Here is an 18,784-nt window from a genome sequence, read left to right as displayed (position 1 = left end):
TGTACCATCTGAGAGAGGGATAACCTACTGTACAGTACACTGTGAAGCCTGACACGTCCCATGTCACCACAGTATCACACCCACACTCAACCAGCAGTTCCCCATACTCCCATTGGGGCAGATGACTATTCTGAGTGCTGTACTGTAAGTTGAAGAGCAGGTCATGGGGTCAATGGTTTCAGAGTTGACACACACACACACATACGGCCATATGAAAAACAGATGATGCTCTTTCTAAGGGAATTGTCAGAGGCCTCTTAGTCTCTCTGATTATAACCATCTGTAGTCCTGACAGCTGATGTGAATTATATCATAACACCACACACACACAAATACACACACATCTCCTAATTGGTCAGTCTGTATCACTTTGAGGCAGACAGGGAAGAACATTTATGTGGATAATATTTGGCATGTAATGCCACAGCCACAGCATAAATCACTACTTTAAATAGGGGGAATATTAATATGAAAGAAAGAGTGTCCGGAGTTCTTATCATTCCCAATGCTGCAGTGCAGCTAAAACAAACCATAAAGATCAGCTTTCCAAGAGTCCAGGAGCTACACCACACAAACCATACAGATCAGCTTTCCAAGAGTCCAGGAGCTACACCAAACAAACCATACAGATCAGCTTTCCAAGAGTCCAGGAGCTACACCAAACAAACCATACAGATCAGCTTTCCAAGAGTCCAGGAGCTACACCACACAAACCATACAGATCAGCTTTCCAAGAGTCCAGGAGCTACACCAAACAAACCATACAGATCAGCTTTCCAAGAGTCCAGGAGCTACACCACACAAACCATACAGATCAGCTTTCCAAGAGTCCAGGAGCTACACCAAACAAACCATACAGATCAGCTTTCCAAGAGTCCAGGAGCTACACCAAACAAACCATACAGATCAGCTTTCCAAGAGTCCAGGAGCTACACCAAACAAACCATACAAAAAACTGCTGAGAAGAGGAATAAATGACAGCTGGCAATAGGAGTACAAGGTCAGAAGTTGCAGTTATTACTTGATAAAAATAAATACCCAATATACTTTGGTGCTTTGCTTCAAACCCGAGTGGCGCAGCGGTCTAAAGCACTGCATTACATTTACATTTTTTACATTTAAGTCATTTAGCAGACGCTCTTATCCAGAGCGACTTACAAATTGGTGAATTCACCTTCTGACATCCAGTGGAACAGCCACTTTACAATAGTGCATCCAAATTATTAAGGGGGGGGGGGGGTGGTGAGAAGGATTACTTATCCTATCCTAGGTATTCCTTGAAGAGGTGGGGTTTCAGGTGTCTCCGGAAGGTGGTGATTGACTCCGCTGTCCTGGCGTCGTGAGGGAGTGCACTGCATCTCAGCAAGAGGCGTCACTACAGTCCCTGGTTTGAACCCAGGCTGTATCACATCCAGCCGTGATTGGTCCCATAGGGCGACGCACAATTGGCCCAGCGTTGTCCGGTTTGGCTGGGGTAGGCATCATTGTAAATAAGAATTTGTTCTTAACTGACTTGCCTAGTTATGTAAAGGGCCTGACGACAACCAGTCAGCTGTTTTCTGTTATATAATAGCCGAGCAACATGTGCTTCATGCATGCTAGTTTTAGTACAGAAATAAACCATGAAAAGTGGAGCCTAAACGTTTCTAACCATAGAGGGGAAACTATTCGCTCTTTGTCTAAGCTAAAATAATTATATCAGTCTCTGCTCGGTCCCTGGCTAAATGAAGGAACTTGTAACAAACTTACAATTATTCATGTTGTTTTACAGTTGCTAGAAAGGGTGATTAGAAGATCTGCCTAGAAAAATAGTTTATTGTTTTTCCTTGGTATCATTTATTGAATAGAAAGAAAATAGTTTAATATGATCTTGGTCAACCTAATATACCTTGGTGATTAGTCTCCTGTGCTGTTCTCTGTAGCTCTGAACTCAACACCCCTTTAGTACCAGGGTGCAGTCGCGAAGGGTCAATGCTGTTGTGTATGTGTGTGTATATATATATACTGTATTCTTGTCATGGCTCATCCTATATAACTACTGCTGTACACAACTTTTATATTCATAAACTATCCATACTGTCTATACACACTGAGTGTATAGGAACACCTGCTCTTTCCATTACATAAACTGACCAGGTGAATCCAGGTGAAAGCTATGATCCCTTATTGATGTCACTTGTTAAATCCACTTCAATCAGTTTAGAAGAAGGGGAGGAAACAGGCTAAAGAAAGATTTTTAAGCATTGAGACAATTGAGACATGTATTGTGTATGTGTGCCATTGAGAAGTGAAGATTTAAGTGCCTTTGAATGGGTTATGGTAGTAGGTGCCAAGCGCACCGGTTTGAGTGTGCAAAAAACTACAACACTGTTTGGTTTTTCACGCTCAAAAGTTTCCACCATCCAAAGGACATTCAGCCAACTTGACACAACTGTGGGAGAGAATTGGAGTCAACATGGGCCAGCATCCATATGGAACCCTTTCGACACCTTGTAGAGTCCATGCCCCGATGAATTGAGGCTGTTCTGAGGGCAAATGGGGGTGCAACTCAATATTAGGAAGCTGTTCTCAACCCCCTGAGTCAATACATGTTAGAATCACCTTTGGAAGCAATTACAGCTGTGACTCTTTCTGGGTAAGTCTCTAAGAGCTTTGCACACCTGGATTGTACAATATTTGCACATTATTCTTTTTTAAGTTCTTCAAGCTCTGTCAAGTTGGTTGTTGATTGCTAGACAGCCATTTTCAAGAAATGTTTTACTCCTGAACTTATTTAAGCTTGCCATAACAAAGGCGTTGAATACTTATTGATTCAAGACATTTCAGTTTTAAATGTTTTATTAATTAGTAAAAATTCATTAAAACATAATTCCTCTTCAACATTATGTGGTATTGTGTCTAGGCCAGTGACACAAAATCTCAAGTTAACCAATTTCAAATTATGTCTGTAACACAACAAAACGTAAAACGTGGAAAAAGTCAAGGGGTTTGAACCTTCTGACGTAAAGTAGATGGACTTGGGAAATTCTGGCAGACTCAGTGCAGATTCATTCTGAACAACATAAGAACACTTCCTACCCCTGAGAAACAAGTGCTTTGAAACATCTTTCAAACAGCAGATTATGAAGTCAAGTAGCTTCTAAATATTGATGTGCCTGGACTGACTGGGAGAGCAGAGCACATTGAGCAACAAGATCTCGGTCTCAATGAAATATTCAACGTTTGTCAGAGGGGGGGGGGGAATAAACATACAGTGCCATCAGAAAGTATTCAAACTCCTTGACTTATTGCACATTTTGTCGTGTTACAGCCTGAATTCAAAATGGATTAAATATATTTTTTGTCTCACCCATCTACACACAATACCCCATAATGACAAAGTGAAAAAATGTTTAGAAACATTTGCAAATGTATTGAAAAATAAATACAGATATATCACATTTACATAAGTATTCAGACCCTTCACTCAGTACTTTGCTGAAACACCTTTGGCATCGATTACAGCCTCAAGTCTTCTTGGGTATTACGCTACAAGTTTGGCACACCTGTATTTGGGGAGTTTCTCCCATTCTTCTCTGCAGATCCTCTCAAGTTCTGTCAGGTTGGATGGGGAGCATCACTGCACAGCTATTTTCAGCTCTCTTCAGAGATGTTTGATCGGGTTCAAGTCCGGGCTCTGACTGGGCCACTCAAGGACATTCAGAGACTTGTCCCAAAGCCAGTCATGCTTTGTCTTGGTTGTGTGCTTAGGGTTGTTGTTCTGTTGGAAGGTGAACCTTCGCCCTAGTCTGAGGTCCTGAGCATGTTTTCATCAAGAATATCTCTGTACTTTGCTCCGTTCATCTTTCCCTCCATCCTGACTAGTATCCCAGTCCCTGCAGCAGAAAAACATCCCCACAGCATGATGCTGCCACCACAATGCTTCACAGTAGGGATGGTGCCAGGTTTTCTCCAGACGCGACGCTTTGCATTCAGGCCAAATAGTTCAATCTTGGTTTCATCAGACCAGAGAATCTTGTTTCTCATGGTCTGAGTCTTTAGGTGTCTTTTGGCTAACTTCAGGCATACAGTAATTTACTGAAGTTGGCTTCTGTCTTGCCACTCTACCACAAAGGCCTGATCGGTGGAGTGCTGCAGAGATGGTTGTCCTTTAAGAAGGTTCTCCCATCTCCACAGAGGAGCTGTGTCAAAGTGACCATCGGGTTCATGGTCACTTCCCTGACCAAGGCCCTTCTCCCCCGATTGCTCAGTTTGCCTGGGGGGCAACCCCTAGGCAGAGGTGGTTCCAAACTTCTTCCATTTAAGAATGATAGAGGCCACTGTGTTCGTGGGGACTTTCAATGTTGCAGAAATGCTTTGCTACCCTTCCCCAGATCTGTGTCTTGACACAATTTTAAGTCAAAACTGTAACTCCAATCAGGAACATTCACTGTCTTCTTAGTAATCAACTCCAGTGTGGATTTGGCCTTGAGTTTTATGTTATTGTCCTGTTGAATTCATCTCCCAGTGTCTGGTGGAAAGCAGATAATCAGGGTTTCCTCTAGGATTTTGCCGGTGATTAGCTCAATTCCATTTGAAAAATTCAAGCATACACATTACCTGATGCAGCCACCACTATCCTTGGAAATGTGGAGAGTGGTACTCAGTAATGCATTGAGTTGGATTTGCCCCAAACATAACACTTTGCATTTGGGGAAAAAAATGAATTGCTTTGACACATTTTTTTGCAGTATTACTTTAGTGCCTTGTTGCAAACAAGGTAAATATTTTGGAATACATTTATACTGTATAGGCTTCCTTATTTGCACTCTGCCAATTAGGTTAATATTTTAGAGTAACTACAATGTTGTTTATCTATCCTCAGTTTTCTCCTATCACAGCCATTAAACTCTGTAACTGTTTTAAAGTGATCATTGACTTCATGGTGAAGTCCCAGAGCGGTTTCATTCCTATCTGGCAACTGAGTTAGGAAGGAAAGCTGTATGTTTGTAGTGACTGGGTGTATTGATACAACATCGAAAGTGTACAGTTGCACTCAGACTTTGTGCATGACACAAGTAATTTTTCCAACAATTGTTTACAGACAGATTATTTCACTTATAATTCACTGTATCACAATTCCATTGGGTCAGAAGTTTACATACACTAAGTTGACTGTGCCTTTAAACAGCTTGGAAAATTCCAGAAAATGATGTCATGGCTTAAGAAGCTTCTGATAGGCTAATTGACATCATTTGAGTCTATTGGAGGTGTACCTGAAGATGTATTTCAAGGCCTACCTTCAAACTCAGTGCCGCTTTGCTTGACATCATGGGAAAATCAAAAGAAATCAGCCAAGACCTAAGAAAAACAATTGTAGACCTCCACAAGTCTGGTTCATCCTTGGGAGCAATTTCCAAACGCCTGAAAGTACCACGTTCATCTGTACAAATAATAGTATGCAAGTATAAACACCATGGGACCATGCAGCCGTCATACCGCTCAGGAAGTCTCCTAGAGATGAACGTACTTTGGTGTGAAAAGTGCAAATCAATCCAGAACAACAGCAAAGGACCTCGTGAAGTTCCAAAGTTGTGGCGAAATGGCTTAAGGACAACAAAGTCAAGGTATGGAGTGGCCATCACAAAGCCCTGATCTTAATCCTATAGAAATTTTGTGGGCAGAACTGAAAAAGCGTGTGCGAACAAGGAGGCCTACAAACCTGACTCAGTTACACCAGCTCTGTCAGGAGGAATGGGCCAAAATTCACCCAACTTATTGTGGGAAGCTTGTGGAAGGTTACCCGAAATGTTTGACCAAAGTTAAACAATTTAAAGGCAATGCTACCAAATACTAATTGAGTTTCTCTAAAACAGGATATAGTCTACATGTGCAGCACCACGTCAGAACAGTAGGCAAAATTAAGAGTGAAAAAGGGACCAAATTATTAGGGTGAGGCACATGGGCTACTAACAGCTTACTTCACAACATACACTTACTTAGTATGACTTTTTGAGCTACAGTATACATATCTCCCTGGCAATTTACACAATTTATGCAGCAGCATACAATACATTTTTGGCTTCACCTTGTTGTGCTGTGGCTTTCTCTGCATTTATGGTGCTTTCAAGACAACTGGGAACTCAGAAAAAAACAAGGTCGAATCATGATGACATTGGTGATATTCAGGGCAGAGCTCTAGAAAGAGGCCCAAGTCCCCGACTTGATACTACTCCGAGTTGGATGACCATTCAAAATGTATTTTCGCAGTCGGAGCTTGTTTTTTACTGAGTTTCCAGTTGTTTTGACCGTGTCAGAAGTCATGCTGGATTGACAGAATGGCCAATGTAGATGTTTATCCTTTTAAGCTTGGAAAAGAGACCCTCAAACCTATACTTGGGACCACACACCCACTCCACTGAATAGAAGGCAAGTGATTGCTTTGCAATGCCTGCAGTTAGCCACTGGTTCCTTCCAAACCACTCATTGTTGAATTTGCAATTTCCAAATTGTTGTGTGATGTTTATGTCCAATGACCGATGAGCACCACTACATTTTCTTTATAATTTATCTTCATCATTTCTCTTCATATGACAACTATTAAAAAGCATTTGTCAGTAGATTGTCGACTTGATTCATGATGATGACTGCTAGATTGCTAGCTAAGATTTCGAAAGTATTATGTTGACACGATCAGTCCAATCACAGCTACTGTAGATATTAACATGACTTGACGTTAAGCCTTCTTGGATGGGCACTACTAATGTAAATGGATGGCTGCATTCCAAACAGAAACATACTATCCCCTCAGCCCTGAAATTAAGTGGACACTTCTGATGACGTATCATGACGTCTGACGAGGGCATAAGGCGAGGGTAAGTGGACTAGGGTGAGTCTTTTATGAGTTTGAAACGCAGCCCTTGGCAGCACCCAAGGGCCCTGAATTTGAGCTCTACCCTTAGATTTGGCGGTGACGTAGTGTCCATGAGTGTCCCATGAGTGACAGAACACTGAGCCAATCACGGCGCAACTAGAGAACATTACCCAATTCGGTGCAACTGGAGAACATTACCAACCCCTACGCTCTGTATTTTACGCTTGCTGACCCACCACCACAGAAAGCAATGAGCTAGGCTGAAACACCCGCATTTTGGAGCTGCGTTACTCAAGAAAGCAAAAAAGAGTCCAAGTTTGTATGGGGCTTTATTAACTCAACAGTGTTTGAGTTTTTTTTACAGAGTTTGCAAACTGATATGTGAAACACTGTTTATTGTTAATTTTTTTGCTAAAAAGGTGGGGCTCAAAACAGGTGGCCCCACCTTCCCTGAATGAGGGGTCGCCATTGTACCTTACAGAAAATTGTATGCGTGCGGTACAGAGATGAGGTAGTCATTAAAAAATTATGTTAAACACTGTTATTACACCCAGAGTGAGTCCATGCAACTTATTATGTGACTTGTTAAGCAATTTTGTACTCCTGAACATATTTAGGCTTGTCATAACAAAGGGGTTGAATACTTGGGGACTGAAAGCTTTTCATTTTTTTAAATTTGTAAACATTAATTTGTAAACATTTCCAAAAACATAATTCCACTTTGACAATATGGGGTATTGTGTTTAGGCCAGTGACACACCATTTCAATATTATCAATGTTACATTCAGGCTGTAACACAACAAAATGTGGAAAAAGTCAAGGGGTGTGAATAGGTAGTAGGGGCAATGGTGTAGTGATATTTTTTTAGGTGAGGGAGCATGAAATCAAAATGTAAATAACCACGTTTCCATCGAACCATTTCATGCGGATTAATTACCTGACACATGAAAACAGTCATGACCGGGCTGATTGCAGGTACAATTTTATACACTGAACAAAAAATATGAATGCATCATGTAAAGTGTTGGTCCCATGTTTCATGAGCTGAAATAAAAGATCCCAGAAACTTTCCATATGCACAAAAAGCGTATTTCTCTCAAATTTTGTGCATGTTTGTTAATGAGCATTTCTCCTTCGCCAAGATAATCCATACAACAGACAGTTGTGGCATATCAAGAAGCTGATTAAACAGCATGATCATTACACAGGTGCGCGTTGTGCTGGGGACAATAAATGGCCACTCTAAAATGTGCAGTTTTGTCATGCAAAACAGTTCCACAGATGTTTCAAGTTTTGAGGGGGCGTGCAAATTGAATGCTGACTGCAGGACTGTCCACCAGAGCTGTTGCCAGAGAATTGAATGTTAATTTCTCTACCATAAGCCACCTCCAATTTCATTATAGAAAATGTGGCAGTACGTCCAACCGGCCTCACAACCGCAAATCACATGTAACCACACCAGCCCGGGACCTCCACATCCAGCTTCTTCAGCTGCGGAATCATCTGAGACCTGCCACCCGGACAGCTGATGAAACTGTGGGTTTGCACAACCAAAGAATTTCTGAACAAACTGTCAGAAACTTTTTAAGTGACTGCAGTTCGGCATCGTAACCGACTTCAGTGGTCAAATGTTCACCTTCGATGGCCACTGGCACACTGGAGAAGGCTGCTCTTCACAGATGTATCCCGGTTTCAACTGTACCGGGCAGAAGGCAGACAGTGTGTATGATGTTGTGTGGGAGAGTGGTTTGCTGATGTCAACGTTGTGAACAGCGTGCCCCATGGTGGCGGTGGGGTTATGGTATGGGCAGGCATAATCTACGGACACCGAACACAATTGCATTTTATCGATGGCAATTTGAATGCACAGAGATACCGTGACGAGATACTGAGGCCCATTGTCATCACCTCATGTTTCAGCATGATAATGCATGACTCCATGAAGCAAGGATCTGTATACAATTCCTGGAAGCTGAAAATGTCCCAGTTCTTCCATGGCCTGCATACTCACCAGACATGTCGCCAATTGAGCATGTTTGGGATGCTCTGAATCGACATGTATGACAGCGTGTTCCAGTTCCCTCCAATATCCAACAACTTCGCACAGGAGTGGGAAGGAGTGGGACAACATTCCACAGGCCACCATCAACAGTCTGATCAAATCTATGTGAAGGAGATGTGTCACGGTAGCTACATCAGGCAAATGGTGGTCACACCAGATACTGACTGGTTTTGTCCCAACCATTTATTTAAGGTATCTATGACCAACTGTATTTCCAGGCATGTGAAATACATAGATTAGGGTCTAATGAATAGATTTCAATTGATGGATTTCCTTATATGAAACTTACTGTAACTTGTTGCATGTTGCACTTGTATTTTTGTTCAGTGTAAATGCCAATAGACAATTTGTTCGTTCACATGGTGGGATCTTTTCATGAATTTCACAGGGTGGTGAATGTGCAAGGTGATGAGCTTGTTGCTCCTTTCCAATAAATATCGAGCGTCTTATTCTAGTGACATGATGATCGATGCTTGGCTACCGTTTGACAAATACAAATAATATCGCTCTTATCCATAATAATCTCATAATGTAAGTAGCCTACCTGAACTGTGTCTGCAACCTGTTGGCAACAGCATATGTGCCAAGACCTGTTGGCAAGAGTTTATGTGCCAAGACCAGAGTGGGCATATTTGCTATACCATCAGAAATGAAAATGCGATGGAAACCCATTCTATCGTTTTTCATGGATTTTGTTGTGGTAATGAAATACAATTTATTTAGAATTGATCAGAATACAGAATACATTACCAGCTCTGTGTATTCCAAAATTGCAAAAAGTGAGGGAGCTCCGCTGTTCTGCAGTACCACACCCCTGGGTAAGGGTTAACCATAAACAACTTGACGGTTGAAGGTTCAAACAGAACCAATTCAAACGAGTATCTAGCACGGGGATTGAACCTGCTATTCTTTCAGCCGAGGTGCGCGGTTTAAACCCTTCCTCTATCCCCATCCACCACACCATAGCAAGCTGCGAGCCAACAAGATGATAATATGTGCTCAGGTTGCAAAATGTGGCCATCTGAGGGCCACACACACAGAGGGCCACACACACACACACACACACACACACACACACACACACACACACACAGAAATGTGGGTTTTGGGTGAATTGAAGGCATTTCCCGACATCCTGGACAAACATTGAATATTTGGTGTGATGTTGCTGCAGGGACCTGTTGCACAGCTGCATCTCTTTACCAGCCCTCCCTCCTTCCTATTTTACATGGTAAATAGCCATTAGCAACCTGCCTGTAACAACGGTTCCTGCCAATGAACCATGCCACAATGTTCTGCTTCTAATGACCGTATAACCACAACAGAAAACAGACAGGAGTAGTTAGTTTACTCTATTTCCTAATCCTTTGAAACACACGCACACACAAAGCCTTCTCTCACTCACTCACAAAGCCTAGACACGCACAGATGTTGGAGGGTGTGCGATAACAGCAAAAGAGAGCTCTGGGAATGATCAAGCCATAATATAGGACTCTAATTACTGCAACATACCCAGCTAGCACATTTGGTTCCTTGGAAGTTGTGGGAATGTTCCCATTGGTTCTGTAAACAAAGCCATACGTTTCCTGACTAGGCCTTCTGAGAACAGAAGTGAACATTTCACCTGTTCTGGGAACGTACATTTTTAGGTTGAAGGGAGTTTGAGAATGTTTTACCATGGTTCCCTGATAGTTTTGCCGGGAGGTTTTATTAACGTTCTAGGAACGGAAATTCTAGGTTATTTGAAGGTAATTAAAGAACGTTCTGAGAACATGTTGCAATAAGAAGTTTAATAACACTGCTAGCTTAGTTTGGGTTAACTGTTTTGAACTCCAAGCAGAGATGGAAATTAATTTGCTTAGGCATTAATCATGCAAACATACATTTTTTATTGTGGCATGGCATCAGTGAAATTCAAATCTATGATCTTCTGTTGTCTATCCATGGAATTAGCCCACTGTGCCACCAGGATGGAGCTAGCATGCCATGTTTTCTTTAACTCAAACAAAGCTGTTCATTTTAGTCTATTCAAACAGACCCCATTTCGCAGGAAACTAGCACTCATTAAGATCAGGTGTGGTCATTTGGTGGGCGCAGACAACACACCAGAACATACTTAACATGTACACTGAGTATACATGAAGAACACCTTCTCTTTCCATGACATTGACTGACCAGGTGAATCCAGGTGAAAGCTATGATCCTTTATTGATGTCACTGGTTAAATCTACTTCAATCAGTGTAGGTGAAGGGGAGGAGACCGGTTAATAAAGAAGTATATGTGTCATTCAGAGGGTGAATGGGAAATACAGCATCTTGAAGTGCCTTTGAACGGGGTATGGTAGTAGGTGCCAGGCGCATTGGTTTGTGTCAAGAACTGAAACACTGCTGGGTTTTTCACACTCAACCGTTTCCCATATGTATCAAGAATGGTCCACCACCCAAAGGACATCCAGCCAACTTGACACAACTGTGGGAAGCATTGGAGTCAACATGGGCCAGCATCCCTGTGGAACGCTTTCAACACCTTGGAGAGTCCATGCCCCAACGAATTGAGACTGTTTTGAGGCCAAGAGGGGGGTGCAACTCAATATTAGGATGTTCTGTTTTTAACTCTTAGAAGGCACAGCAACATATTTTTCACACAGTCTGTGTGCGGATTTAAACCAGCGACCTTTTGGTCACCAATGATTTTAACTGCTAGGCTACCTTAAGCCCATGCAGGATAGAGAGAGCAAGCTAGTAGTTTAATATTGTCCTTCACACTACACAGGAGCAGGGAAGAGAGGCCGCAGGGAAGTGAGGCAACAGGCAGGTAGGTAGAAAGACCTAGTAGTAGTATTTTCCATTTGGATAATTGCTCTGTCAAAGGGACGCAGCAGTAGCAGGAAGGGCAGCAGCCATGTAGGTAGAGAGACTTTGCTAGTTGTAATTTTGTTGGGATGGACAGTTGCTCTTTCTGTCTTACCTGAAGATGGGTCTGTGGAGAAGCTTCCTCTTGATCGTGACATACTCTTCCATTTAAAGTGTGAGTCCAGACTGGGTTGGGGATAGGAGCAGGGAGCTCTGTATGAGGCTGGGCTGTCTCCAGCTGCTCCTCTCCTTGCGTTGCACTGTGCTGCTCTGAGACTGAGACGACAAGTCCTGCCTGGTCCCTGCTAGTCCCCCTAGTCCCTGGTCCTGCCCCTCTCACTGCTCTCCCTCTCTCTGCTCTCTCTCTCCCTCTCTCTGCTCTCTATCTCTGACAGCTCAGTAACAAAGGTCGGAGGCCACATCACAGTGTTGCTTTTCTACTCTCAGACTGAGAGAGCCAGGGGAGCAGAGGAGCCTGGAATGACGCGGAAACACACGCACACACAGGAACACAAACACACGCATAGACTCACACATTGTCTTTATCTCTGCGGGCCACTCACCCTCTGGACTCAAACCTGTGTCTGTGAGTGTGTGTGACCTACAGAACAGATCCCCTGAAAGGAGAGATTTGAACCCCGCAGCATCCCCAATATCACTCAACTTCGTCACACACAGAAAGTTTTGGAGACTGCTGCCTCAACTTCAAGCTGTCCCGCAAATGTTTGGGATAGAGGCTGGTCAGAAGGGCTGGCTGAACATCAAAACATGGTCATTAAATCACAATCTGGCTTTTATTCTGCCGGAATTATGTGTGGATGGTGCAATGCAAAGCAACTCACTTCTGGTAAAGGGTGTGTGTGTTTGTGTATGTGTGTGTGTGAGTGTGTGTGTGCGTAGGGGGAGGGGGACCACAGAGAGCCGGGCGGCCTAGCCCTGCGATTGTTTAATCAACAGAAGATTGCGTTGTTTAACTTAAGTGAAGCTGAGGCACGCTCTCTCCCCAGCCCGACTGGAGGAAACTTATGATAAACATCACCAACATTGGGAATGCGTCCCAAATGGCCCCCTATTCCCTATGGTCCCTGGTCAACAACTAGTGCATTATATAGGTGCATTATATAGGTCATTTGCAGAGCAGCAGAGGGCCATTCTTTCTGGAGCTGGAAACAAACACTAAAACTCTATCCTTCTGATGGAAGACATTCCACACGCACGCACGCACGCGCGCGCGCACACACACACACACACACACACACACACACACACACACAGAGAAATGTGGGTTTTGGATGAAAAGCAAGAACAGTCCAGGAAGTCCTGCTTGACAAATGCACTGTTGTGCACAACATGAGACATTTTGTAAGTTCTAACTTGTCCATGTGACACAGGAAATATTGATTGAGTGTGCTATTTGGTCTGTATTCAAAATTAGTTTGCCAAACAATTTAGGACATTCAGGAGAATCAACACCACTACAGCGTGTCTGTAACCAATGCATATTTTGTTAACAGCTCATCAATCAGTAAATCAACTCTATTTTCCATTCATAAAGATATGTTCTAATGAGTGGATGCGCTTTGAAAAACAAATCTCAATGGAGACTTTGGTGTAGGCCTAAGTCTTAGCCAAAGTTTCAACCCCTGTTGCGTGTCCTGATGGACCCCATTACTTGATTAATCAGAAAAAATATTAACTTGGGAAAATTCTTAATCAACAACATATCATCAAAGTATAACAACAAACGATATCTAATCAAGCACTTCCAAGCCATTTTCCTGTCAGCTTACAGGAAACACGTCATGAAAGCAGGAGGAAAAGGAAAGATGTTTAAAAGAATGACTCACAGCTGTAATCACTGTGAAAGGTGTACAGAGCATTCAGAAAGTATTCTGACCCCTTCACTTTTTCAATATTTTGTTACGTTACAGCCTTATTCTAAAATGGATTAAATACAATGTTTTCCACATGAATCTCCACACCATACCCATAATGGGGCGGCAGGGTAGCCTAGTGGTTAGAGCATTGGACTAGTAACCGGAAGGTTGCGAGTTCAAACCCCCGACAACTACTCATAATGCATATTCGTATTCCTCCTGTAGCAAAAAAAAACGTGATTACTCTGCAATAGTCCACATTGTTGAGAGATAGAAGCCGACCACTGATGACTGACAAGGTACAAATCTGTCGTTCTGCCCCTGAACAGGCAGTTAACCCACTGTTCCCAGGCTGTCATTGAAAATATGAATGTGTTCTTAACTGACTTGCCTGATTAAATAAAGGTCAAATAAAATTAAAAAATTAAATGACAAAGTGAAAACAGAAATACTTATTTACATAAGTATTCAGACCCTTTGCTATGAGACATGATTTGGAAAAGCACACACTTGTCTATATAAGGTCCCACAGTTGACAGTGCATGTCAGAGCAAAAACCAAGATATGAGGTCAAAGGATTTGTCCGTAGAGCTCTGAGACAGGATTGTGTTGAGGCATAGATCTGGGGAACGGTACCAAAACATTTCTGCAGCATTGCAGGTCCCTAAGAACACAGTGGCCTCCATCATTCTTAAATGGAAGAAGTTTGGAACCCCAAGACTCTTCCTAGAGCTGGCCGCCTGGCCAAACTGAGTAATCAGGGGAGAAGGGCCTTGGTCGGGGAGGTGACCAAGAACCCGATGGTCGCTTTGACAGAGCTCTAGAGTTCCTCTGTGGAAATGGGAGAACCTTCCAGAAGGACAACCATCTCTGCAGCACTCTACCAATCAGGCCTTTATGGTAGAGTGGCGAGACAGAAGCCACTCCTCAGTAAAAGGCACACGACAGCCCGCTTGAGTTTGCCAAAAGGCACCTAAAGACTCTCAAACCATGAGAAACAATATTGTCTGGTCTGATGAAGTCTTTGGCCTGAATGCCAAGTGGCACGTCTGGAGGAAACCTGGCACCATCCCTACGGTGAAGCATGGTGGTGGCAGCATCATGCTGTGGGGATGTTCTTCAGCGGCAGGGACTGTGAGACTAGTCAGGATGGAGGGAAAGATGAAGGACCTCAGACTGGGGTGAAGGTTCACCTTCCAACAAGACAATGACCCTAAGCACACAGCCAAGACAACACAGCAGTGGCTTCAGGACAAGTCTCTGTATGTCCTTGAGTGGCCCAGCCAGGGCCCAAACTTGAACCCGATTTGAACATCTCTGGAGAGACCTGAAAATAGCTTTGCAGCAATGCTCCCCATCCAACCTGACAGAGCTTGAGAGGATCTGCAGAGAAGAATGGAAGAAACTCCCCAAATACAGGTGCAATGCTTGTAGCGTCCTACCCAAGAAGAATCGAGGCTGTAACCGCTGCCAAAGGTGCTTCAACAAAGTACTGACTAAAGGGTCTGAATACTTATGTAAATGTAATAATAATACTTATGTACAGTGAGGGAAAAAGTATTTGATCCCCTGCTGATCTTATACGTTTGCCCACTGACAAAGAAATGATCCGTTTATAATTTGAATGGTAGCATCAAGAAAATCCAGGAAAACGCAAAAATGTTATAAATTAATTTGCATTTTAATGAGGGAAATAAGTATTTGACCCCCTCTCAATCAAAAAGATTTCTGGCTCCCAGTTGTCTTTTATTCAGGTAACGAGCTGAGATTAGGACACACTCTTAAAGGGAGTGCTCCTAATCTCAGTTTGTTACCTGTATAAAAGATACCTGTCCACAGAAGCAATCAATCAATCAGATTCCAAACTCTCCACCATGGCCAAGACCAAAGAGCTCTCCAAGGATATCAGGGACAAGATTGTAGACCTACACAAGGCTGGAATGGGCTACAAGACCATCGCCAAGCAGATGGTGAGAAGGTGACAACAGTTGGTGCGATTATTCACAAATGGAAGAAACACAAAAGAACTGTCAATCTCCCTCGGCCTGGGGCTCCATGCAAGATCTCACCTTGTGGAGTTGCAATGATCATGAGAACGGTAAGGAATCAGCCCAGAACTAATATAATAATAATAATATATCCCATTTAGCAGACGCTTTTGTCCAAAGCGACTTACAAGTCGGCTGGGGCCACTACTTTTACATATGGGTGGCCCCAGCGGGAATCTTGGCGTTGCAAGCGTCATGCTCTACCGACTGAGCCACACAGGACCCAGGACTCAACTACACGGGGGGATCTTCTCAGTGATCTCAAGGCAGCTTGTTTCTTCCAAAATTAGGAAGAATTCTGAGGTTTGGCACTGGGTGTCACAATTGGAAATCAGTCTGTGGGTGCGAGAGGAAGAGGAGCTAATTTGAGCTCATTTTACTTTTCTATTGAACATACTTCTTTCTGTATGAAATATTATAGTTTATTTACATTTTAGGGTACCTGAGGATTAAGTAGAAATGTAGTTTGACTTGTTTTAACAAAGTTTAGCGGAAGCTTTTTAGATTCCTTTGTCTCCATGTTAAACGAGTGGATTACTGAAGTCGATGGCGCCAACTAAACAGACTTTTTGGGGTATAAAGAAGGATTTTATCTAACAAAACGACCATTCATGTTGTAGCTGGGAACCTTGGGATTGCAAACAGAGGAAGATTTCTGTGATTTTTGTGAAATGCAATGGTTGTGAATTTCTGTGAAATGCAATGGTTCATTGGATCCGTCTAAAACTTTGCACATACACTGCTGCCATCTAGTGGTCAAAATCAAAATTGCGCCTGGGCTGGAATAATACATTATGGCCTTTCTCTTGCATTTCAAAGATGATGGTACAAAAAAATACAAAAGAACGGTTGGTTTTTGCTTTGTATTATCTTTTACCAGATCTATTGTGTTATATTCTATTACATTCCTTTCACATTTCCATACACTTCAACATGTTTCCTTTCAAATGGTACCAAGAATATACATATCCTTGCTTCGGGGCCTGAGCTACAGGCAGTTAGATTTGGGTATGTCCTTTTTCGGCAAATATTGAAAAAAAGTGTCCGATCCTTAAGAGGGTCTACTCATCACCTTAGAGACTTCTGCCCTGACATTTTATTCCTTTTGCTGCTTTCTTAATTAAAAAATCTATATCACAGTTTTTGTTTTTTAATCAGTTATTCTATACACATAGTTTTTCCTCACTCTCTCCAAGAGAGTTATTTGCTGTTACTCAAAATGAGACGTACACTATCCTATACTTAATTAAAATGTACATTTGTATTTTTATTTTACCAATTTATCTTGACGTACACTATCCTATACTTAATACAAATGTACACCCCTTGACTTTTCCACATTTTGTTGTGTTACAAAGTACGATTAAAATGGATTGAATTGTTATTTTTGGTCTACGATCTACACAAAATACTCTGTAATGTCAAATTGGAAGAAAAATTGTAACATTTATTTTAAAAATCATGAAAATGTAAAACACTAATATATCTTAATAAGATAATTATTCACCCCACTGAGACAATACATGATAGAAAAACTTTGGCAGCGACAACAGCTGTGAGTCTTTTTGGTAAGTCTCAAAGAGCTTTGGATTGTACAATATGTTGAGGTCTTGTGTCACTGGTCTACACACAGTAACCCATAATGGCAAAGTGAAATTGTGTTTAGACATTTTTACAAATTAATAAAAAATGAAAAGCTGAAATGTCATGTGTCAATAAGTATTCAATGCCTTTGTTATTGCAAGCCCTTATTTCAGAAGTAAAAATGTGCTTAACAAGTTGCATGGACTCACTCTGTGTGCAATGATTGTGTTTAACATGATTTTTGAATGACTACCTCATGTCTGTACCCCACACATACAATTTATATGTAAGGTTCCTCAGTCAATCAGTAAATTACGAACACAGATTCAACCACAAAGACCAGGGAGGTTTTCCAATGCCTCGCAAAGAACGGCACCTTTTGGTACATGGGTAAAATAAAAAGCAGATATACATCTCTTGGAGCATGGTGAAGTTATTAATTACACTTTGGATGGTGTATCAACACATCCAGTCATCCCTCTAAACTCAGCTGCCGGAGAGAAAGGAAAGTGCATAGGGATTTCACCATGAGGCCAATGGTGACATTACAACAGTTGCAGAGTTTAATGGCTGTGATAGGAGGAATCTGAGGATGGATGAACAACATTGTAGTTACTCCACAAAACTAACCTACAGTTGAAGTCGGAAGTTTACATACACTTAGGTTGTAGCCATTAAAACTCGTTTTTCAACCACTCCCCAAATTTCTTGTTAAAAAACTACAGTTTTGGCAAGTCGATTAGGACATCTACTTTGTGCAAGGCACAAGTAATTTTTCCAACAATTGTTGACAGACAGATTATTTCACTTATAATTCACTGTATCACAATTCTAGTGAGTCAGAAGTTTACATACACTAAGTTGACTGTGCCTTTAAACAACTTGGAAAATTCCAGAACATTATGTCATGGCTTTAGAAGCTTCTGATAGGCTAATTGACATCATTTGAGTCAATTGGAGGTGTACCTGTGGATGATTTTCAAGGCCTACCTTCAAATTCAGTGCCTCATTGCGTGACATCATGGGAAAATCAAAAGAAATCAGCCAAGACCTCCAAGAAATAGCCAAGCCAAGAAATATTATTGTAGACCTCCACAAGTCTGGTTCATCCTTGGGAGCAATTTTCCAACGCCACGTTCATCTGTACAAACAATAGTACGCAAGTATAAACACCATGGGACCACGCAGCCGTCAGGAGATGTGTTCTGGCTCTAGAGATGAATGTACTTTGGTGCGAAAAGTGCAAATCAATCCCAGAACAACAGCAAAGGACCTTGTGAAGATGCTGTAGGAAACGGGTACAAAAGTATCTATATCCACCGTCAAACGAGTCCAATATCGCTACTCAGCAAGGAAGAAACCACTGCTCCAAAACCGCCATGAAAAAAGCCAGACTACAGTTTGCAACTGCACATGGGTTGTACGTTTTAGAGAAATGTCCTCTGGTCTGATGAAATAAAAATAGAACTGCTTGGCCATAATAACCATCGTTATGTTTGGAAAAAG

General features: G+C 42.1%; 1 protein-coding gene across 3 annotated transcripts in view; it reads right to left on the bottom strand.

Moving 5' to 3' along the window:
* The window catches only part of pde1a (phosphodiesterase 1A, calmodulin-dependent), a 95,555-nt gene that overhangs the window by 50,560 nt on the left and 26,211 nt on the right, over positions 1–18,784 (bottom strand). The window contains exon 1 of one of the 3 annotated variants that reach the window (XM_064976646.1): positions 11,885–12,075. The exons of the other annotated variants lie outside the window; for them this stretch is intronic. Coding sequence (XP_064832718.1) covers positions 11,885–11,937 — 53 coding nt within the window. The 5' untranslated portion in view covers positions 11,938–12,075. Of the gene's footprint in view, positions 1–11,884; positions 12,076–18,784 lie in introns of those variants that run through there. 3 annotated transcript variants of the gene reach the window in all.

Source organism: Oncorhynchus masou, chromosome 10, assembly GCF_036934945.1.
Source record: "Oncorhynchus masou masou isolate Uvic2021 chromosome 10, UVic_Omas_1.1, whole genome shotgun sequence".
NCBI classification, from domain to species: Eukaryota; Metazoa; Chordata; class Actinopteri; order Salmoniformes; family Salmonidae; genus Oncorhynchus; species Oncorhynchus masou.
Note: the sequence above shows the minus strand (reverse complement) of the source record. Positions and strands in the feature narration are given on the sequence as shown.